Consider the following 24367-nt stretch of genomic DNA (forward strand, 5'->3'; position numbering starts at 1 on the left):
TTCTGGAAAGTAACTATTAAGTTCCAGAAAGTGCCAAGTAAGTTCCAGAAGGAAAAAAAATCATTAAAGAAGAGGCATTATGTAAAATAGAAAAATTTTATATCATGAAGTCAAATTTCTTGAAAGTTATGTTTGATATATAAAGTATTATAACGACTGAAGGTAACATAGTTATTTGATTGTGCTATAAAATGGGACAAAATGCTCCCAGACCTTCAGTTTAAATTGAGTTCCACATCAAGTTACCCTGCAAACTCCAGGGAAAGTTTATGGTATTTTCTGGTGAAGTTCCTGGAAGGAACATATTAATTCAGGGAACGTAAACGGTTTATTATATAGTGCTACCTTATATTTTTATTTATTTATTTTAGGAAAAGTGAGTTTTTGAATTAGGCCTACAGGTTATTTTTTTAAATACGACATTCAAACGAAGACTTTGAGCTTAGGATTTTACACTTGAATTGTGAATGTAGACACTCCTCGATGCAAACTAAACAGTTAATATTTGTTAGCATGAAACAATATGAAACAAATAAGGTGTGAGAAAATATCAATATCGTATCATAAGATAGAAGAATATCAGAAATAATAGGAAGGCACATTTAAAAAAAAGATGACAAAAAGTGTTTTAGCCAAATAGCATGTTATGTCTCTAGAAAGTCTCTTGTCGGATTAAAGCAAGCTAATCAGGCAGCATTTTCCAAACGTGTTATTACCACTCGCATGAATTCTCGCGATATCTTTCTGTCGAGGGGAGTGTCAAATTCCAAGAGAGAGGAGAGGGGAATCAGAGAGAGAGAGAGAGAGAGGGGCACCAGGGTGAGTTTATAAACACTTCAAACTTTTAAATTCATTAAAGTTATGTATACTTCTCTTACATGTGACACACTTTCTCTCGCTCCGACTCATTTCGGTGCTTGTTGTGGACATGTGTTCATGTTTATGTAACTGTCAGAACTGTTAGTCGCAGCTTCAGCGTCTCATTCGGACCAACAGTCTCGCTGCTTTGCACTCAAGTGTCATTCCGCTAACCAACTAACTGCTACTCGGGGGCGGGGGGTTCATCCTCTTTAATGCCTTTTAAAATGCATAGTTTCACTTTTGGCGTAGTTACGTTTGTGTTGGTGTGTGTTTGTTGTCAGAACTGAAAATGTTAGTATCGTTGTTATCACTCATTTTCAATGTGCGCTCGGCCTGTTGGCGACGCTAGCCACAGCAGCTAGCCATTAGGCTTCTTTTTTGCGAGCGCACAAAAAAGTTGATACGGAGCTTTGTGGACCAATAAGACTTGGCTCGTCGCTGTTATTGACAGGCCCCGAAAGCAATGTGCGAATAAGATGCTTATGACTGACAGGCTGGTGACCAATTGCTGTACAGGATAGGCGGTTTGGTTACGGGAAAGGGCGGGGCTAAAGCGGTGAGCCAAGAAGGTAATGGAGGCTAAAAGAGAGAAACTTTTTTTAAGAGAGTCGGCGCTGTCTGGAAGAGGGAACTAAAGTTTGAGTGGGTCCTTTGGAATTCAGCTTGACCTTTTCGACTTTTGCAAGCCCGGATCTCGGCATAAAAATATCGCACTATCCGTGAATTGTAATTCTGACGGCAATTTGCGTCTGCAAGAGGAACCTCAAAAGAACTGAACGTCTCAGGATGCAGTGACATCCACAGCAATGCAATTTGAACTGTCGGACGCCCGACGATCCGTGTCCCCACGCATGTCAACACCTCAGCTAGGAATGTAGGTCATGTTTTTGGCACAGTTGTACCTCATTCCATCACTTAGAGGTGTTGCACTGAGGGAAAAAACCCCGCAGTTTCTTATACTTCGCAAAATTGGACTCCCTCAGAAAAAAGCATGCATTTTAAGCTTTGTGCAACAAAAGAAGAAAAGTCCAAGAATATAGAGTGCAGAGGTGGGTAGAGTACCCGAAAACTGCAATCAAAAGTAGAGTAACAATATTTCAAGTAAAAGTAAAATGTAGCCATGCAAAAAAATTTATTTTTTATTAAAGGAAGCTTAAATACTGATTAACTGATCAGAACATCTAATTTATTATTTAGAAATTATGTTGCAAGACAGAAAATTTAAAGTCTAACAAAAACTAAACAATTACAAAGAACAAATTCAAGCACTTTTCCCAAAAATTTTTCTGCATAAAATTGATGAAGCTAATATGTACAGTAAGTAGCATACATAAAATGCCAGGCACTGCATACATATGATTTGAGCAGCAACGCTTGTGTACAAACTCAATTACTTTAGCCTTTAAACTGCAGACTTGTGTCTGGTTCTGGAACATTTTTGGTTAAAAGGTGTTCACTCTTTATTCAGTGAAGATACTCACAGAGAGTAGCCAGAGGTTTTACTCAAGTAAAAAGCACACTGCAGGAAAACTAGTCCTAAAAGTTTTTTTCTTTTTTACTTATTCAAGTAATTTTTAATAAGTTACTACCCACATCCAAGTACAGACCAGAAAGCTAAACATTTTTTTATAAATGCAATGGACAATTTCAATAAAAAAAAAAAAAATAAATCATTAGACACAAAATTGCACAACAGTAACAGCGAAGTTTAATTGCCGCTGCTTCTGTTTTAGAATACTACCATGCAATTATTTTGCATTGTCTCGAGGGCTTGGCATAGATTTAAATTTTTTTTAGCCATGAAGATATGGGTTTAAGGTTACGTTTGTTCCATTTACTAAATCTTGTGTTCACATTGCTGACATAAATAAATACTGGCTGCTGCACTCAGCCAACCACCATCCAGATCTCTAGTATCATCTGTGATCTGATACAAATCCATGTTGCTGTACTTAAAATGCCTTGTAAAAGTATTTTTACCCATTTTACATTTTTCAAATTTTGTCACATTAAAACCACAGATTTCAATGTAATTTGAGTATTATGTGATAGATCAACACTAATATAATGCAAGTATATTAGTGATTGTGAAATGCAAGGAAATTATATTGTTTTGTAAAAATGTTTCAGGAAAAGCCAAATCTGAAAAGTGTGGTGTACGTATATGTCCAGGTGTTTGTGGAACCGCCTTAAGCTGCAATTACAGATACAGGGATTTAGGATTGTCTTCTCCTGCCCTGCATACATAAACTCATTTATTTATTTTTGTTTTTTTGCCCATTTTTCTATGTAAAACAGCTCAGGCTCTGTCAGACAAAATGAATACATTCTGGAAATTTGCAAAGTTTGAAAGTTATAACATTTTGAGCTCTTCATTCCTCAATCATGTTTGCTGTGTCATGATGATGATGGATTGAGATGCTCAAAGGTTGAGAAATGTATTTGTATATCCTAACACTTTTCCAAAAATGTATATTTAAATTGAATTAAACACAGATGGACTCCATTTACTGAATTGTGTTCAGGTGCTACGCCACACTTTTCAGATTTTTGTTAAAAACTCATGTGTAGTTTTCCTTCCACTTCACAACCATGTTCTACTTTTATGAAGCGCATAAGAGTACACAACCTCAAACTCAATAAACCGGACGAAGTTTGTGGTTGTAATGTGAAAAAGTTTTCCAGGTACGACTACTTCTGCCAAGCGTTGCAACTTATTTCTGTTTTCCCTTCTGTCTTTCTTTACCTCCTTATTTGCGTGGTGGGGTCTCCCCTGTCCTCTAGCAATTTAAGCTTCAGAGTCCCGCGTCATGGCTGCAGCAGGAGCTATTAATACAGTTTGTTTAGTCAGTTTCCTAGCAGGCAGCGTCAAACACTGCCTGGCTGTGGCTGATTATAGCTGAGACTTGTTCCCCTACACCTGCTGAGTTGGAGAAACCCAAAGTTGTGTGGGGTTGTTGGGAGAAGGTGGGGGGGTCGGGGGTGGCAGTGGCTCAATGAGAAGGAGAGGAATCCGGACCCTTCGAGTGCTTCCATGTCACCTTGGCTGAAAGGAGGCAAAAACAGGTGGAGTGTAATGAATATCGACGATGTGCATTGGCACCGCAGTAACTAGGAGAGTGATTGATTGTCTCAACTCTTAAGATTACTTCCAGAGTTTCCTCAGCGAGGAAAGATGCATTTACTGCAGCATTTATTGTCGTATGCACAGGAATTACGGAGAGGTACATATATTGCATCAGTTTTTAGGGCTCTGACTTGATAAAAAAAAAATAAAATAAATAAAATTGCAGCGTTGCACTGAAAAAGTGCTTTAATCGGGCCTAAATTTTGGTCAAGGCAGCTCCCACAACAAACGGTATTTTCCGCTTTGTCATTTGCGATTTATGAAGGACTTTCCACAAAATCAAATCCCACGTTTTAGCACTGGTGCCAGCCAGCCAAGTTAATGTCTAGCATGTCTTTAGTAAGATGTAAACTCTAAAAATCTGTTCCCACTCCTGACGCCAGATGTGTCTGGTTCTCCACTCAGTCCACACCCTCGGTATAACGAGCTCGATGGAGTATCTCGTTTGCAGACGAATCTCTGCACAAATAGACTCGGTAAATTGGAGGCAGTTTGCGAGGCCCCCCTTCACCGACCTGTTGCCTCTGTTCGTTCTCCAGCAAACCAGAGTCTTCTGTCTTTTTGTCCATAGAGGAACAGCTGGTGCTTGCAAATGTAATGCAGCTTATTTTTGCCTCTTGAGAAGAAAAGACCCGTTGCATGTTCAGCGCACGTCTTCCAGCACAAGGCTTCAGTAATCATGTGTTGGCTCGAGGGCAGCTGTCCTCAGCAGAGCGAGAGATGGCGGCGGGAAGGAGGAGGAAAATTTACTGACTTCAACACTGGGAAAACTTTCAGACATTTATGCCTGGCCAAAGTAATGAATAATATGTCCCATGCAAGAACGTTTGGCAACGCGCTTAACCCATATATTAGGTACAACAAGAGTTTATGTGGTCAGTGCCTCGGTGATATTAAAGGAATGAAATTTGATTCAATATTCTTCCCTTTTCAACTATTTGGGTGTCGGATTAAAACAGAAACCCGGAGAAGAGGCCCGGCTTAGCCGAGATCATTTAGGTTTAAACTTACCAGGGATATTTTTATCTCCATTACAAACTTGTGGTTTGTGCATATTCTGACTGTTTGCCGGTGGTTTAATACATAAAACCATACTTAATATACAGTATATTGGTGGCAGCTGCTTTGTCAGTGGGACGGGATTGCATAATAGCAGCCAGACGTCACTTTTGTGCCAGCTGAGAATGCTGAAACATTCATGTCCGCCGTCGGCCCTCTCCCCTCCCGTATTTCCCCTGATTTATCTTGAATGTTTTTTTTGCTTTTTCACTTAACTTTTCCAGTTTCTCTTCACGAGGAGTTTTGTCCAGCTGTGCAGGGCGGCGCAGGGTGGAGTTGCTGAAAGAAGTAGCAGCCGGCCGCGCTCAGTTTTAGCTTGGCATTACAGGAGGAGAAACCGAACGGGAGCTTGTGCATATTTAACTCTTTACAAGAGCATCCACTCAGAAGGAGCAGGAAGAAGTGATTATTTTGAGCTCTGTGGAAAGCTGTGGTGTTTCCTGCGGATTCAAGCATCCACTTATGTGCCAATTTTTGCAGTGTTTACAAATGATTTAGGATGTGATAGTAGGATATCCTCAAAATCTATATCCTGAAATGAGTTTATACACAATGACCACGAAATAATCCAAGCTTTACAATAATGTAATTTGGAAAAATTGCATTTTATTCAGTAACTAAATCTGAACAAATTTTACACGACCAGCATTAAAGCATTGTTTGGTTAAGCTTTTTTCTCAGCAGCAGGAAAGTAAAGGTCTTAGTTATGCTTGACTAATATTTTCATAATGCTAAAGGTTGCACAGACTTGATATCCATAATAAATGTCAAAATACACTTTTATATTTTAATAACAATATAAACTAGAAATAAAATAAAGTTGAATCTGAGGTGCATAATTATTGATTTCAATTAATAAATGTTAAGATTTTCTTTTATTTTTGATTGTATTACAAAAAATGTAAAAACGTCCAGCAACTGTTAAATGTTGTGCAACCTTGAAATAAGTTTGTGCAAAACCTAAACATTATTTCGCCTTTTTCTTCCAATTATAACTAAAAAGTGCACCAAAACAACATATTATATTATAAAAGTTTCAGCTGCTGATTTTAGAGAGCAACACATGTTAGAGTTTTCTGTGTTTAATCAATAGGGAGAAAAAGAAAATCACATTTTTTGTTTTATTATTTGTGACCTGCTAATCAAGTTAAAATGAGAATTAATTGGAGCAGTCTTGGTTTTACTACATACTTTACATACCCCTATACAACAATATTAAACAAATAATTAATATTAGTCTCGTGCTACTTCAACATGCCAAGTAAAATTAAAAAGAGGAATCTATTGTGTGAATTTTTCCATTATTGTCTTTTAGAAAAAATGACTGAGAGAACAAATACAATCAGTAACAATTGAATCCCTAAGAATGTTTCAACTCTCTTTAAGCTTATACACTATTGCTGTAAGTTTTTAAAAACTAACAGCCTAAGACAGACGGCTGAGTTGGAGCAGGAGATGCTGAATCCTGGTTCGACGGTGCTGGAGAGGTAAACAGAGGGAGTGGTCATGAGAGAACAAGGGCTTGGAAGTGAACTTAGGCGAGTTTGAGCAAAACGTAGCAGGGGAGGGAGCTGTGTTTGTGTAAACGCCGGCTGTCGCTCCTGACTGTAAGCAGCTCCTCATTGGCCAGCCACAAGCCCCTGTGCGTGAAGGAAATATCACCAGGGAAACTTCTCCTCGCTGCCTCTGTGCATGTTTTCCTCCGTGCCAGGGTTATTTTTGAATAGCGTTCGGCTTCCTGCTCAGACTGAAGTCTACAAGCCGCAACATCCCTGTTTTGTTGTTTTCGGGATTTGCCAGCTCTGAGATCCATAAAAGCTCGCTGCAATGTTCTCTTCTTCTCCTCTCTCACAGTTTCATTGCAAGCTCTTTGCAAAAATGGGGGACGACAGACCTTTTGTGTGTAACGCTCTCGGCTGTGGACAGGTAAGACTTTTTTTTAATTCCCCCCCCACCTTCTTTCTTATTTGTGTCTCTCTACCCGTTTCCGCTCTTCCATATTTAATTGTCATCGTTGGGCTGAAAATGTTGTACTTGTTTTATAATTTAAAGCTAGAACAGATTGATGCTTGGGAAGAGACGCTTCCTTTGATTGGAGTTTGGCATTTCTCCTGAAGCGCCAACATAAGCAAACTGTCTGTGATTTATGCAACACGTTTAATGAGCAACACGTTAGTAACATTCTACCTTGCACGCTCTGGTGGGACAACGCTGTCTCCTCCAGCCGTGACTCACTCAAAGCTCCAGTGAGCAATCAGAGCGCAGTTATTGTTTCAACCTGTCACTGCTGAGCGCCTGCAGACACAGTTTTGAGCCGAGGTAGTGACTCAGCTGACTGCCAGTAGTACACTCACATGCAGCTTACACGGTGTTCGGCTGCGGCTTTGGCTTAATATCGAAGGAGGAATTAGAAATGATACAAACTTTGTCATCGAACTTGTAATTGTTTAACACAGGAAACATCATGTCTGATCATTTAGCTGGTGTGTTCTCTTGGGTGCGATATCCTCAGACTGTATTTAATAAAGCCTTCTTGTGTCTGAAGAAAATGCACATGTAGCTGTTAAAAGATTTAACTCGTACAGGCTTTTTCTTTCTCTGGATTGATGGCTATATGTTGCAAATGTGAACGTAGCTCAAACAGAAGTCGTACAAACCAAACGATAAATAAGTCATTTGTTTGTCTTTGTTGTCATGCATCATAGATACACAAGGGACACATGTCTTTTCCCTGACAAATGTTACCGATGTAAATTAGTTCATATTTAATTAATGGCGTTATTAATTTAGAACAACAGTTAAAACAGGAGCGGGGCAGCTTCTCAAGGCAAAGCCGTGTTGATGACAGTGGCGGTCCGCAGATGTGGCTCTGCCAGCAGTTTCGTTTGAGTGTCAAACTAAACACGTCTGGAGTTGTGTTGTGGTGTCAAACACTGTGACACATTTAAAATATCACCTCATCACCTCTCCCTGTGGAATGTAAGCAGATCTAGCTTCAAAAACATTGTCTTTTTGTAACTTTTCAGGGCCATGTGTCAAAACAAAGCCCATTATTGGTTTGCGGTTGCAAAGTTTTCGCCAGGATTTGAGTGATTTATATCAAGATAATATCTAATCCACTATATCAGTCATCTTTTGGAATTCATTGAGTGTAGGCGTAGAGGTACGTCTCATTTTGTTGTTGTTGTTTTATTTGGCAACTTTTTGTTAATTTTGGTGCTGTTATATTCAGGAATGCCTCAACACGTTTGGTCCTGCTATGAATTAGTCATTTAGCGTTACGTGTTGGTCAATAGAAAATCTCTGTTTGACATCTAAACAAAATAAGTGACCCCTTAGATGTCTTTTTTTGTCACCCCTAAATATTTCTGATCATGAATAATAATCAGTTCCTCTCATATGGGAAACAAGCTATCCAAGTGTAAAATAAAACCCAGATTAATCATGCTTTGGTTCAGTTCTACTATATAGAAAGGTGACCTGTCAAACGATACTGAAAAAGCACTCGTTTTGATACCGCATAAACCTTTTTTGAATTCATAGGGTTCTTATGAAAATGATAAAAATCCAACCAATTGGAGTTTGAAAATATTTTTATTGTGCTAATTAGGCTAAAATGTGGAAGTCAGTTAGACAGCAACTGTTTTAAAGTGTTGCTATCTAAACGGCAGACAAGATGACACTTAATGATCAGATGTGAGCTGAACTGATCATTTTTGCCCCGTTACCTTTTCATACCTACTTGCTGCTGGACGTTTCTCTGCCTATAGATGGACGCAGCTGATATGAAGTTGCAGGAGGAAACATATCCTTATCGGGGAACTCAGACGGGTGGAATATGCTTTTAACACTTAAATGTATAGGGTTAGTTCATGCCATCCTTCAGTTTTTCAGATACAAGAGCGCCATTGCGCTGTTTAGTCTCTACTCTGCTTTGTAGTCTTGGCTCTGTAGCACAACTAGCATCAGGACTTGTGGCATCATTCGGTTTTCTCTTTTAGTCTTCCTCATAGACACAGTTTTTTTTGTTTTGACTACAGTAGATCAAATAGCTCTTTTCTTGTCCTACCTGCCATATTCCCAATGTTTTAAACTTCCACAACCACTCATGTGAGGCTTAGCATTTAATATTCAACTATTAGAAAGAGGGCAAAATAACCACAGATATTTTTGTTGCTTTGTCTTAGACATTAGACATAGAACTAACAAGATATTTCTGTAAAAACATTGACAACAACAGTGAAACATGGGGCATTGTATAGTTTTTGTCTGCTTTGCATCTGGACAATTTGTCATTATTGATGGGACTGTGAAATTTGCTCTGTACCAGAAAATCCCAGAGGAGGATTTGTCCAGCCATGAGTCTGTCTCTAAGGTCAAGCTCACTGAGGTTGTGCAGGGAATAGACTGCTCTTTTCTTAAGATAAAACTAACAGGCTTCATTAGATACGTTTTTAACCCTATAATTAGGGATGTAATTTGAGGAAAATGTTGTAAAATAATTTTTATTATTCTTAAAGATGTGTTTTTCCTGTTTTTTTTTTTTTCCATCTTTGAACACCATTTGTTTTATTTTAATGGTTTTTGGAGGATGAACACGTTCGAAACCTGACCCCACATTTTAAGTATTCCTTTGAAAATATAACAGTAATATTTATGCTAAAAAAATCTAGAAATTTTAAATCAAACTTGCGGTGAAACATTGACTGTACGCCAATAGCAGGTGTTAAAAGTTTGTCAAATTGGTGACACTGATCTTTTTAAAATGTTATTGTTGGGACAAGATCCAACATTTGTGATTGGATGTGGACATCCCCTATTGAATTAATTATTAAAGCAATGCAGTGTCTGGCTGAAAAAAGAAATCAGACACTAGAAACAAATGGACTCATTATGAATTATTGTGCTTGTCCCTGAACGGCTCTAAAAGTCAGAATTGAGATCTTTAATTACAAGAAGTGGTGACTGGGAATCCAGAGCAAGTGACTTAACAATTGTGATGTATGTGAGCCCCTACGAGAACAAAAGCCTTCCAGAAGCATTTGGATCAACTTGCAGATTGTCCAAGTATCTCGTTACAACATTTAACAATAAACTGGAATAGTCATGAAGGGAAAATAGCTTGCATAATTATCAGTTTAGAGTAAGAGATGATACATTTTTAGAGGCTAAAAACATATCATAACCAGATACTTGACAGAAACATCCAGAATCTTCAACAAATAATCCTAATGGACCAAGAGGTTTCACCGCCAACAATCTGTCAAATGTACAACAGGTGCAACATTATGTAACTTAGAGGCATCTCTGTGTTTACAAGAAATGGATAATTGAATATCATCTGAAGGTCTAGCAGCAATGTTACCCAAATGCGATCAGTAAATAGCGCCAAGAAATAGAAGTAGAGGCAGGCAGCCAAATGACAAGAATTGCTCAGAGATGAAGAAAACTATTTCAAAGCAGAGCCCAGAACACCCACCCGTTATTGGACGTGATGCGATAATGAGTGGAATCAAAAGCTGAGTTCACGTTCAGCATGAACAGGACATATTTCAACATCCCCCCTCGTTTTGTGAGAATGAGATCTCCACAAGCCAGAGGCCCTGCAGCAAGCTGTTTGTTTTTAAAAACTAAATTTTACATTTTATGAGCTTTTAGGCCAATCGTTGTGGTGGATTTTATGTGCGTTGGACACATAACACCCTTAACGGTACGTGATCTTAATGTCCAAATGCTGTTTCACTGCTGCCCTTTACAAGCAACAGTTGTCTACCAGGAAAATCTGAATCCTGCCCGTAATAGAACAAGGGTGATTGACTTTTGGCTTTGGCCAAGGTTTTCCTCTCACCAAGTTAACCACAACAACAACAACAACAACAACCCCCCCTGAATTGGTGCCCAGTATTTATTGCATCAGGAAGGTAATCCTAGCCTCCATTATCTTAGGCACGGAGATAGTTTCTCCCACAAAATATAGTTGTCTCGTTCAGAGGACGGAGACAGATGAGCCATGTATTGGTGATGCTCTTTAGTTGGGCTAAAAATAAGGCTCCTGACACTCGAATGTGTTTCCACTGCGCTCTCCTGACTGAAGTCGCAACTGTAACGCAGTGCCCTAAAATAGGCTGCAGTGAATAGTGAATAGGCTGGTGCGAGAGCCAAGATTATTCCTCCTACGTCTTGGAGTGAATCACATTGCCACTTCTCAACAGAAGACGCTGCGTGTCTCAGAGGACACCGGCCGTCCCTTCTTCTATATGTCTGATTTGTGTCATGCAGTGGAGCTCCCGTAGCTCTTAATGTGATACCTGATAGGAGGTAATCCAATATTGAAGGGCCAGTCATAGTTTACATTATCCCTAAGCTTTACACGCGAACGTTGGTGACATCAGCGAGTTAACTTAAACGTTCACTCCCTGCATTTTTACGCCATTAAATTCATTTGTAGTAATTTCAGCTCTAATCCACGCTGATCTTTTATCTTTGTCCGGTAGTTTCATCTATGCAAGGTTATGTGAGCCCATGTCTTCAAGCTATTATTGGCTTGTACTTGCAAGAAACTTTATACCAAAGATTTGGTGTTCTTTGTAGGTTTTCCCTCATAATTTTTGCTCAATTGCCTGCATGTGATGTGCTACATCTGTGTGTGATTATTGCAATTTGATGTCTGAATTACAGTAATACAAGCTGCCTCCTTAGGTAACAGTTACAATTATCTGCTGGCTTATTCACGTAATATTCTCGTGTTTCTTCCCCTTCTTCTTGTTCACTTGCTACAGAGGTTTACCAATGAGGACCACTTAGCTGTGCACAAACACAAGCATGAGATGACATTGAAGTTTGGACCAGCCAGGACCGACTCTGTTATAATTGCAGGTACATTCTTTTGTATAGCATGCAGTGTTGTTATAAAGCCATTACTCTTCCCTTAGTTTTTATATTCTGCTTCCCAGAACCCAGAACTTTCTTTTTTATCATTTACAGTGGACTTTATGGTTTCTGAAGGTCTTTTTTTTTTATTCTTAATGTGGTTTCTGACCATTTTTTTTAGATTATTTACAACTAGCCATTACAGATAAACAAGCATTGTGTCATTTGATGTTGTCTTGTAAAATGTCATAAGAAATAGTCATACTGCAGTATGCATACTGCAATCTGTTTTTGCCAAGACAAAAACAGATTGTTTGATTGGGATTGTTGCTTTTACTGATGCCATGACCAATCAGTGCTGTGATTACCTTTCAAAATGTGATTAAATGTAATTATAATAGGGGACAAGTTTATTTTTATAGAAATATTTTTTGTGTGTTTTTAGACTGTATTGAAGAATAGATTAATTGCCAAAAGGCTGGAGTGAATTGTTTTTTTTAATTCAGTTTTAGCATCTTCATTATAAGTACAACATATCCTGATTTCAGTTTTAAGACTAGATCAAATCTCTGTATATAAATTTAACATGAAAAGGCTCCTAAACTCAAGGAATGAATTATTAGGACAGGCATGCACAACATGTCACAGATTTATCTTCATAATGTCAGTGTGTACATTATTATTATTATTATTATTATTATTATTATTGCAAATATACTTAGCTTGCAATATATATTAGCTACCCACAGAAATGCCATGCTTTTCACTGTCTGGGCCTACGATTTTATTAAACCCAAATCAGAATGACATTAATGCTGTGTACTGAAGGATTTTCTTATTTATTGCTTGTAATATTGTACATGCTTTCCTGGTATCATGCAGCCGTAGTCTTCAGTTCACTTGTCAAAGAATCGGCTATAAATGTTGTTTTTGTCCATTTTTTAAAAAATATAAGAAGCCTCTAGTAAAGATACAGTTTGTTCCTATTTCTTCACCTCAATCTGTACTTAAAGCTGATTTTGAACCAATAAAGTTACTCAAAAATATTAATCAGTTTGGCGAGAATGTTGCCTAGTTGTGCAGTGCATGTAAGAATGGGTCAGAATGAGATTCTCATGATATAGCTTTTAGTAAAAATATTGCACACTTTAATGTCTACGTTAGTTTTTAACTTATGCAATTGCTTTTAATTAAAATAGAATATGTTTTTCTTACTGTAACTAGTTATTGTTGCTTATTTTCATTGTGATGGAGTTTATTTATAATATTAGTTTAATGTTTTTGATTTTTGTACATGGACACAATAAGGGATTGAGAGGAACACAGGGGAGCATGTTGACTGTCCTCTGTATTGTGTAATCCTGCCAATGATTCACAGTTAAAATGTTTGTCAGCTTAAGAGTTTTTTGGCTCAGTGGGTAGAGTAGTGGTCTTGCAATCCAGAAGTTGTGGGTTTGATTCCTATTTTGTCCTCTACCACGTGTTCTCATTGGTACGACTAGAGTACTGCTTTATATATTCAGTCCATTTACCAGTTAAATTAAAATTAAAAATAAGATCTGATTAAGTCATGCAGTGATACAGTTTAAGGTGTTTTATCTAAAAAAAAAATAGGTTGTTTCATGATGTTTTTTTGCGTCTGAGCCACAGATTAAAATAAAGCAGGTTAAAAAAAAAATTCTGCATGATGTTGAAATACTGAACTGGAAATTATGCACTTAAAAAAAAAAAAGAAAAGAAAATAAAGAAATGAGTAGTGATGCAAGACCTTTGCACAATTATTGAAAAATAAAAACTCAAAAATGTCTTTATCGTAGCAGCTAAGAGTTAACCAAGTGTGATATTGTTTTAATAGTTATTTTCTTCGTTGTCGTTGCTCTTTCCTAGATCAAACGCCTACCCCCACTCGTTTTCTTAAGAACTGCGAGGAAGTCGGTCTGTTTAACGAACTCGCCAACTCCTTCGAACAAGATGACGAAGAAAAGAAGGCGAAGAACTCTGTAAGAAATCAACATTGGGAGGTCGGCCATGACGGCTTTTTATTGTTGCGCTAATGTTCATCTCTGCGTGTATTATGTTCAGACTGGGGAAATTTCCTACATACTCCAGTGTACTAAAAAAAACCTCATCTTTACTTCCTTCTTTTGAACTCAGTTGCTGATTTAATCAAAAACTACAGTTTGAAATTCCTGTGTTGCACAGTTTTTTTTCCTGCATCATTAGAATTTCAGTTATTGCAGAAGTTTGCAAGTACAGTTCTCAGCAGATGCATTGGTTCTTCATTGCACTGAACATGGAGTTTCATGAAGCTAACCGTGACAAGCAGATTTGTATAATAAATGCCAACTTCCCTTTTTAATGCTTTATTATTCAGGTTTTCTTTTTTTCTCCTTTGTCACATCACAGCTTCCTGCAGCCAACTCTGTGGCTTTAGACATGAGCCTGCAGACGTCGTCAGATGTGAAGGTGAAACGGGAGTCACCTGTGGAAGTCGACTCCTCACCTCCAAGCAGCCCTGAATCGATATCTGGGAAGTCGGACAGCAACCAGGAGCCTGTGGTTAGAGGAAAGGTGTGCAGGATAAAAAAAACAAATTTATCACTGCCGCTTTGGCTCTACAACATTTAGTTCTAAATGTATTAATTCCATTTTCTGTAAAATCTTGTTACAAATATATTGAATCGTTTCTCTCTTAGGACACACCACCTAGGAGTTCAGCTCCCACTCCAACTATTGTCCGCCCAGGTTCTCTTCCACTACACTTGGGCTTCGATGCCCTTCACCCCACCATGCCGTCACCCACCTCTGTCATCACACAGGCTCCGCCTTCAAATCGCACCTTGGGGTGAGTAATTTTCAGCCGTCTGATCTCACTAAAAATATACCTGTGATAATTTGATGATATCTAACTTGGACTTGCTAATGCTGATTTTAGCTGGTGGTTGTTGCACTGCACTGCTACCGGGATTTCACTAAGCAAATGAGTATGAGCCTTCTACTGGATATCCATTTATCTTTTAGCTGGCATCAAGCTATATAACCCAAATTGATGCAATGAGTAACTTCTCATTTCTTGAGCATGTTGAAAGACGTAGCCCATGTTAGTGGAAATAGATGCTCGTCTGTTAAGAAGGGTTGAGTCTGCAGTTACAACTAGCAACAAATTGGAGCTGGAAGATGTTAAACAAAAGCTAAAAGTGGCAGAAGTTACTCTTCTCCACCAGCTGAGTGCAAAGTCAGAGAACTGGAAGAGCTTTAAACTGGTAGTTGACAACAAATGTGATGTTTTTCTCTCCTGGTGGGTTTTCTTCTGGCCTCTAACTAGAGTTGATTAGTCCATTGGATTGGCCTTGGACACAATGTTTATGGCCTTGAGCTGGGTTTGTTTTTTTTTTTTGTTTTTTTTTTTACTTTTAGGCTTGATAAACTCTACTCCCATTGTCAATACACGACTGGTGAAAAATGTATGCAACACTCACTGGATGGAAATAAATCTTGTGACTTTGCAGAAGCTTGTTTAAAACAATGCCACAGAAAATAGCATAATCAAAGCTCAAGGCCATATAAAGTAATATTGGTGTGTCATGGTTTTTTTTTGATGGCAACATTTTTTTTGTCCAGGCATTGTATGAAATAACAGAAGAGCATCCGGTATAATTTTCTCAGGCTTCCAGCTGTGAGACACAAGTGATTATTATTATTATTTTGGGGTCAGAAACATCACACCTTGTTTAAAAGAGCGTAAAAATGATAAATGTACTGAACTCATATAGTCATACTGACCACTCAAAGTGCTTTTTATCAGAGCTGCATTCATCAATGACCCCATTTTGATCGGGTCATTGCTGACCCCACCAAAATGCTGATTGGTCAGCAATTTGGGATTAAGTGCCTTGCTCAGGGGCACATGGATGTGTGGCTGGGCTCCGTCCCTCAGCTTTCTGATTACATCCTGACTACTCTACTGACTGAGCCAGAGTCAGTCATATCAGGGTTTCACGATTTTAAAATAAAGACAAAATTATTAACAGGGTTCCTGCATACTCTAGATAAGTCTGGAAATAAATTTAGGTATTTTTGGTATGCATTTATTCTGATAAGCATGGAAAAAAAAGTCTGGAAATGCATTTATATTTCCAGACTTTATTCCCTCCTTTGTCTAAATGTTGTTGCCTTCCTTCCAACCTGCTTCCTATCCTTCCTTTTATTGTGTCCAGCCTCCCTTCTTTTCTTGTATTATTTCTTTGTGCCTTGTGCCCTCCTCTGTTAGTTGTTATTAGTTAGTTTTTTTAAAATTATGTAGTATTTTATGTTCTATAAAATACTGCATAGGAACTGAGAACTTTGGGACACTTAATGTGGAAAAGTCTGGGAGTTTTACATTATAAAATGTGTTGAATCCCTGAGTTAAAGAGTTGTTTTTAGCTTCTTATTACTACTAAAGCTGCAGTATCTCTGTGTATTCCCTAGAAAATGTAAATCCCTACCTTAACCACAAAATATTGAAAAGACTTAGTGTTTCCTAATGAAGCATGTACCCAGATAAACAAACATATAATTAAAAAAAATAAATAAATAACAAAAATATATCGTAGAAAATGTTTCTACTTGCTTAATGAACTAAAGATGTAATATTTTACTAATCAAGAAAGTAGTCTGGATCGGCCTTGATCTAGACTACCCCCAGCAATAACCATAGGGAGTTGGTCAGTTTTGCTATGTTTAGTGAAGTTTATAAAATTATTTAAAAAGAGCTTTTTTAAAGTTATTTTTTCTAAACGTTATCTACTGTTTTTAATTTCACTTTCAGTCTAATCTGCATATCTGACTGTTTTTGTTAATTATTTTCAACCTCTGGTTAGTTGTGATTTTAAATGGGTCTAATTTAACAGATAAACTGTGTTGAACACAGATGACAGGGAACATTTTAGAGTACCACTTCTGAATTGTCCATTGGTACTTACTGTAAGTCTGTTGCAATTTGCTCGTGTGTGTGTTGTTTTCAAAGTACTTCAAAAATGTACTGAAAAACCCAGCTTGCCAGCTTGTTTAAGGAATGACAGTTTTTTTTGTCTTTTATGTTTTGTCTAGTCATGTTTGACCTTTAAGAGCTCCCTCCATATGATACAAGGGTTAATACCTCTGCTTAAATGGATGACTGCACAATAAAAGCAATTTATGCATACGCCTCCTTTTTTTCTCTTGTCTCTTAATAGTTCACCAACTAGCCATTACCCAATGATGATGCTTCCCACTGGTCAGGCTGTGCCTGTGCTCCCCGGTCCTGTCCAGATACCTTCTGTCATTAATGTAAGACAGACCAGCAGTATCTACAATGTCATTATTGGAGGGAATAAGTCTGTTATGTCTTAATTTATGTGCATTTATGCATCATGTCTGACTCCAGCTGGCTCGACCCATGTGTATGGTACCCAACATTCCTGGAATCCCTGGTCCTCCTCTGGGAGGCAGCAGCAGCGGCTCCAACTCCCCCTCTGGCTACAGCAGCATCCACTCAGAGGCCAAGATGGTCAGCACTAAATTAGCTCTCTATTTCTATCTCTTTATCTCTTCTTCTTGTCTGCATCCTTACCCTCCAGACTTGGTCTGCTTTGCCTTACTTTGTACATCATATGACTTTTTACTGCAGTAACTTGTTATTTAACCCTTACATGCATCGCCACAGTAGGTGCTGAAAAAGTGAAGGCTGCTGCTTTCTTTTGGCATTTTAACTAATTTGAAGAGCAATAGTTTCCATAAAAGCTTTGCCTGTTTTATTCGTACCCAGAAAGTTATTGTTGTAGGATTAATGTATATGTTGTGACTAATAGGTTTTGTACCTTATTGGACAGGCTTCTTTGCCAACAGGACAATAGGGGATCACAGTGCAACATCATAATAATCGAGTATCATCATCTGAAACTTTTCCCAGGGACATGCAATGCCTCAAGAGCCAAGCCCCGATTAGATAGATCACCATGTCACATGAGTGTGCTGCAGAGAACAAACCTTTTTATATCTACTCCTCAGAGAATTGATGCTATTCCCCCTATAAATAAACTTGCATCACACAGCTCACCTTTTACATCAGTGGGAACAACAACTTGCTTCAAACTGTCTAAAACAGAAGCTGCATGTGAGTTATTATGTAGAGTTATTTTTTGGAAAAATCCTGTCCAGGGATCCTTTGTTTTTTCTTTGCTGATGATAGAAAGCTAGCTGAATAGTGGTGTATCCACTGCAGGATCTCACAAAATATTTTTTTTTTAAAAAGTTCACTGAAAAAACCCCACAAACCTTTTGGTCTTACTTCTGCTTTGTGTGGTTGTCGGTAAATGACATCACAGGACACACGAGTATCAGGCTAATTAGTGAACCTTTTTGCAAACAAGTGACTTTTGACAGATTTTAACTTAAGCTCTGAATGATTCAAGTTTCATTAGAGTGAGGTTGAACAGAGGTTCAACCTCACAAGTCTGAGCTGAAGTTTGACTCTAGTGTCACTCAAACTACGATAAATGGCAACACAGAATTAAATGGTAACACAATGGTATATTTCTGCTTAGATTTTTTTTCCATTTGATTTGTTTCCATTGATGTTCGGCTGTAATAAAATAAATACATCCCATGTTCTGCTATGCCTTATAATTTTCAGCTCAGAAAGTCGATGGTGTGCTCAGAGAAGTCTGATCAGGGGCAGACATAGGGTATGTCTGTTGCTTTAGGGCAACAGACATAGCCTAAAGTTTAGGGTAGATTTAGGGTAGATTTCAACTTGATTGTATGTAAATATTTTATCTTGTAGGTGAATGCCATTTAAAATAAATTGGTGTGGCTGGAAGTTTTGGAGTTGACATTGACTTGCTGCAGTAATTTTATTGCCTCAAAGCATGCATTTTTATACCCTCTGTGTTCTGATCATTTTCACAACAGTAGTGCCACTTTGCTCATAGTGTCAGCTTGGTATGCGAGTGCAACTTCCTGTGTTTGCCAGTGATATCTCTCTTTTAACTGTTTTTCCCCTGTAGCGCTTGAAAGCAGCACTGTCGCAGCAGAGCCCGTCGGGTCAGAACTTGGGATCCATGGTGATGGGCAGCAGCCCCATGGTTCCTCAGAAGGCAGAGCAGAGCCAACTTCTTGTCCAGCATCCGGACGCGCCTTCGCCTGCACAACCTCAGGTGTTTATGTCGGCTCCTGCTGCTGTTCTCCTTAGACTTGAAAGTGAAAGAAAACCGAGATAAAAATTAATCTTGATCGATTATGAAGGCTGAGTAATCTTTTGAAGTCATCAAAACTTGCAACCGAGCACTGAGATGACTGGAATGTGTGTTAGTTTTTAATACTGAAACTGTGAGTCAAACTTCCCTTTTCTTTCTCGTCTTTCTTCCGTTCCCCTCGCCTGTCTGTCTGTTTCCTTTTGACCTCTTGCCATCTTTCTCCCTCAGGTATCTCCAGCACAGCCTACAGGTGGGCGTCGACGGCGGACGGCAGATGATGACCCAGATGAGCGACGGCAACGCTTCCTGGAGAGGAATAGGGCGGCGGCATCGCGCTGCAGACAGAAGCGCAAACTGTGGGTCAGTTCTCTGGAGAAGAAGGCCGAGGAGCTCAGCTCTCTCAACGTCTCGCTGTCGGTGAGTGGGCTCGGAGTGGGTGGAAGAGGAATGAAAGCTTGTACTTTTACAGAAGTTTAAGTGCTGCAAGACTTAAATCTTGGAGCAGGTACATCTGTTTAAAACCCCTTTAAACAGAAAATACATACATGAATGCTCAGCTGTTTCAAATGATGGATTCCAGTGATGCTATTTTATTTATTTATTTATTCATTCATTTATTTATTTATTTTTTCTTATACAATAATTGAAGCATGAATCATCTTTGATGTTTTTTGTTCCATTTCATTTCAGAACGAGGTTTCTCTGCTGCGAAACGAGGTGGCACATTTGAAGCAGCTGCTGCTCGCCCACAAGGACTGCCCTGTCACCACCCTACAAAAGAAAACTGCTTACTTAGGTACAGCTCAGAAGATGTGTGGCATTATTAAATTTAAATACTAAGCAGTCTATAAACTGATACTTTATTCACACGCGTTAAAAACTGACGCGGCCAATATTTGACTTTTCACCCATGGATTTCGAAAGGCTGGAGTGCTGTGATACGAAGAGGACAGCACAGACTGAAGAGCGAGACTAAAGTGTTATTGAGAGCAACAACAAAAGAGAAACAGAGGACGCGTGTGTTTGAGGCCTTGAATGTTTGCAGAATATTATCAGAGAGCATCACTGCACCTGACCCACACAGCCTCATCCCCAATGCGCAATAACACAAATACAAGCCGCATGTGCACAAAGGACTTGCCGCACATAAACAGCTGCTCCTCAACACGCACCTGGCGGTCAGTTTCTGACCCACACAAATATGACACGCGAAGGCGATTCACACAAAAACAATGCCCCTGACAAACCCCACGCACACGACTCGACACAGGTGCACACATGTACATCTATATTTTCTAGTTACTTAATTAAAAGGGAAGGAAAAACAAAACCTACCCAATTTCGCTTTCCAGATTCAGGCTCTGCGTCTGTGACATCCAGATGAGAAGCTGAAGTGGCGTTTGGTTCATTTTTACTCTTTTTAGCAAACGTTTCGACCTGACTTAGCTGTTTAAAAGACTTGTTTACTCGTTTTTAGTTATCGTCACTGCACAGTCACATTTAGCTTATGGAAAAAGCAGCAGCCACCAAATAAACAAAAGTAAGAAAACCAATGAAATCTTTGTTTAGCATGGACATGTCCCACCCACACAGATCTGCATAGCAAAAGACACAAAAGACGATGTTTAATTTTTTCCCACAATTTTGTTAATAACAAAGTGAAAAATATCAAATAATTAAATATGAAACATTTTTAATAACTCAAAGGGAAAACCTCAATGTGCGCACAACTTCTGGTGAATTTCTGACAGAATCTCAGACATATATTTGCTTTGTTGCAAATAACATATCTAGCATTTTGTCATAAATTGGTGCTTGCAGTTTTCAAGCTTCGTTTGTCCTGTGTTGCTTTTTTCACCCCCCTGCAGCTGCAGAAGAGAGCCTAAAGGAAACCTCTGAGCCTACAGGGTCCCCGGCTCCAGTGATTCAGCACAGCTCTTTGGCTCCCAGCCCCTCTGCGATTCAGAACGGCCTGAGCACGAGAGCCGCGGCCGAGGCCATGGCCATGTCGGTGCTAGCAGGAATGGGTCAGCAGCACCAGAGGGTCGAGGGTGGACCTTCGCACATTATCATGGCTGCACAGTCTCAGTCTGCTGCCAGATGATGAGCAGCGCCACCACTGGCCCAGGCTTGGCTCGCCACCCAGGGATAGAAAAGACTCCCACCATCCACAGCCTTTAGGTCCAAATTTCACATCTCACGCTACCCTCTTTCCACGTCTCCTCTTTTGATCCTCCTGTGGAGCCATCAAGCTGTGGCCTGGAGCTCAGCAGCAGCAGCAGCCGCAGCCTTCTGGGAATGGACTGAGACTTTTGGGAGAGCTTCCTGTTAACTTTGCCATAAACTACAGGGGCTGGACTCCGATATCCCTTCCTCTTTGCCCGCCTGCTCATCTCCCCTCACCCTCGGTGAATAAGACGACCCTCTCACCAGGCTGCGAGAAAGTGCGTGGAGTAATCTGCCGTGATTATGAACTTCCTATATGTGCACAGTTTCAAACTCACAGGAGTTGCATAAACGTTGTTGATCAAATCAGATCCAGCACACAGGACTTTATGCTGTTTTCAGCTGGGAATAGTGCCTCGTGCCCCTGGACATTAATCACCATGCTCGCAACCCACATACCCGTCGCTGCATATCGCATTCATCTTCAGCTCAAAAGACGCAACAACTTTCCCCACTTCTGACGGTCATCTTCCTGCTAACGGTTCCGCATCAATGTGATCTGATCACGGACCCAAACACATTTCCTCATTTACCCCCTCTTTATGTTTAAGACATATTTTAACTGTGTGTGATTGTATACTTATGTACAGCAGAACATGAGTAGTTGCTTCAGATTTGACACATTGTTAGCTGTGTTGTTTGCATGTGACTTTTCCCGAGTGGGTGTAAAGTATGTGCAGCTATCTGATTTGGCATATCATCCAATATCAGTCTCTACAACCAAAAAGGATTAGATTTTAGCTTCAAACAAGTTCCCCCCCCCCTAAAATTTTCAATTTAACCTGAAGGGAATTTATCTTCTGCTGTCCGCCATGTTTCCTTAAAAATCAGGCCGACCGTTCAGCTAGGTTGGAAGTTGTACCTTTTTTTTTCTTTTTCTTTTTCATTTTATATAAAATTACTCTGATCGCCTTTCTGTGTGGGTCCAGGACTTTGTGTAACTGTTATTTTCAGACTTTTCAGGATGGCGGATCATCCTTGCTGCTCGATGGAAGTGTGATGAACCCTTTTTAAAGTCGCTGTGCTCTTTACCAAACCTAAACTAAGCCATAATCTGAGTCTCCAAAGACCACCTGGTACTTGTTCTGAGACAGAAAGTAGTCTGACTGTTATTTTGTGTCACAGTGACAGAATCTAGTCTATCACTACTTGTTTCTTGCACTTTGACACAGTCACACACACCCCCGAAGATTTTTATTTTTATTTTGCCTTAGGATCACATTAGTGCCTCTAATATTTCTTCTTAAATGTCTAAAAAAAAAAAAAAAACTGGTATTACTAAACAATTTTTACTTGGAGAAATTATTTCACATCACCTGCAAATCTGCAAATAACTTCCTAAAACTATACTCAACAGTTTTCTTATACTGTTTCAGCAACTTACTGTTTTGAAAATGAAGAATTGTGGAAAATACTTTTCTTGTACTTGTCTGTCATCTGGTGGAGAAACTGGGAAAACATGTTTTCTAGTAAAAGCTTTAAGAACAGAAACGTCTAAAAGATTTAATTAAGAATCTATCCAAGATACTCAACTAATTATCAATACATTTTTTCCCCCAAAAACACAGAAATAACACGCCTTTCCTGTTGTCCTTGTGCACTTCTGTTCTCCTTTTTGCCTACTATGGCCATATATTTGCAAGATATTATATTTGAAAAGCAAGATATCTCTCTATCATTATGATACTTTAATATGCACTAAAGTAAAAGTATATTGTGGCTTAGTATTTCTCTTCATCGGGTCACGTTTGTGCAGCTCTTTTGTTTTTCAGAACAGAAGTTTGTTCATGACAATTTTGTAAAAGTCGTACTGTAGATGTGAATGGGGAATTTTCTCACCAACTTCAAAACTTTATGCTCAGACTGAACCTCTCATCCTACAGTCCCAATGGCGACCCTGGCATTTTTTTTTGTTTTTGTTTTACCTGTTGGCGCTATATTTAGCCAGCAGTCCCATATAGATTGTTTATATGAAATGAAAATTTAAACTAATATAGCGCTCATATTTTTGTTTCATTTGTGTGATGGGCACCTTTTCTGTCATTTACTGTTCTTTTGTTGTTGTGTGGTGTTGTAAACACTGCGCAACCATTTCTCATACTGCTTTTGATTGTACTGATGAATATAGACTAATTTCATTTAAGAGCTTGTTTTTATCGGTTTTTATTCTCTATAGAAGAAACTTAAAACCTTTTTCAAAAAGAAAAGTCACCACGCTTGGCTGTCTTTGTCTAACTTATTTTTTTGTTTTTAAAAATTGGTCAATTTACATTTTGCTTTTTCACTCTTTGGCCTTTTTAATATTTGAATTGTTATGAAAATGACAGGTAAATGGAAAAGAAAATGCAACTATGGTAACAGTTTCACATCATATATTTCTGTTTATTTTTCACACTCCCATTGTCAGATGGATGATTTCAGAAATGTTTATTGTACATATCTGTACTATATAAATATATATACTTTTCCATGCATGTCCAAGTGGAATACCATGAACACTTTAAAGTGCTGCAGTTTTAATTAAAGAAACTACATCATAAGGAAATTTGTGGGGCTTTTTTTCTTTCACATTTTCCTCGTTCCTCCGTTGTAATTTCTCCAAAATACTGCTTCTGCTTTTGAGTTATCTTTCTGCATCTCTACCTGTGAAGGTACACCAGATGCTTCTGTGTTTAATTGTGTTGTCTTGGATGGATTCTCTCACAAAGTTACCAGCTTTGTGTACCGGTAATCTGTCCCTCCAACCCCAAACATGTTCATCTGAATACATTTAGAATATAACTGAGAAAGGAAATCGTTATTTTAATAAATCAGTGCACACAAAATGACAGTTCCATCATTTTGATGAACTACTGTGATTAGCAGAATGAAGACGCTGCTGTTAATGTGGAGAAAAGTAATGGTGTATCTGAATTTATGTTGAAGGAAAAATGTGTCTTTTTTTAACCACTATTAAACATGACAACTATACTCCAATTAATTTAATATTAATTGGAGTATCATTTCC

The 24367-nt window shown here is 38.7% G+C and overlaps 1 protein-coding gene across 1 annotated transcript; it reads left to right on the forward strand.

The window, feature by feature from the left end:
• Window positions 1-723: 723 nt before the first annotated feature.
• Window positions 724-23905, forward strand: atf7a (activating transcription factor 7a). Its single transcript, XM_008413559.3, has 12 exons — window positions 724-819; window positions 6902-6973; window positions 11827-11923; window positions 13805-13917; window positions 14324-14488; window positions 14614-14762; window positions 17134-17227; window positions 17325-17447; window positions 18946-19095; window positions 19363-19551; window positions 19825-19930; window positions 21003-23905. The coding sequence occupies exons 1-12, from the start codon at window positions 724-726 to the stop codon at window positions 21236-21238; spliced, it is 1590 nt and encodes a 529-aa protein (XP_008411781.2). The 3' UTR covers window positions 21239-23905.
• The last annotated feature ends 462 nt before the right edge of the window (window positions 23906-24367 follow it).

This window comes from Poecilia reticulata, chromosome 7 (assembly GCF_904066995.2).
Source record: "Poecilia reticulata chromosome 7, P_reticulata-male-v2, whole genome shotgun sequence".
Lineage (NCBI taxonomy): Eukaryota > Metazoa > Chordata > Actinopteri > Cyprinodontiformes > Poeciliidae > Poecilia > Poecilia reticulata.

Excerpts from the sequence above, each read along its gene's own strand:
- atf7a (XM_008413559.3), top strand. The coding sequence starts at position 724 with ATGAATTCTCGCGATATCTTTCTGTCGAGGGGAGTGTCAAATTCCAAG. Across the intron at positions 820-6,901 it reads AGAGAGAGAGGGGCACCAGG|TTTCATTGCAAGCTCTTTGC; the intron begins GTGAGTTTATAA and ends CCTCTCTCACAG. Across the intron at positions 14,489-14,613 it reads AGCCTGTGGTTAGAGGAAAG|GACACACCACCTAGGAGTTC; the intron begins GTGTGCAGGATA and ends TTTCTCTCTTAG.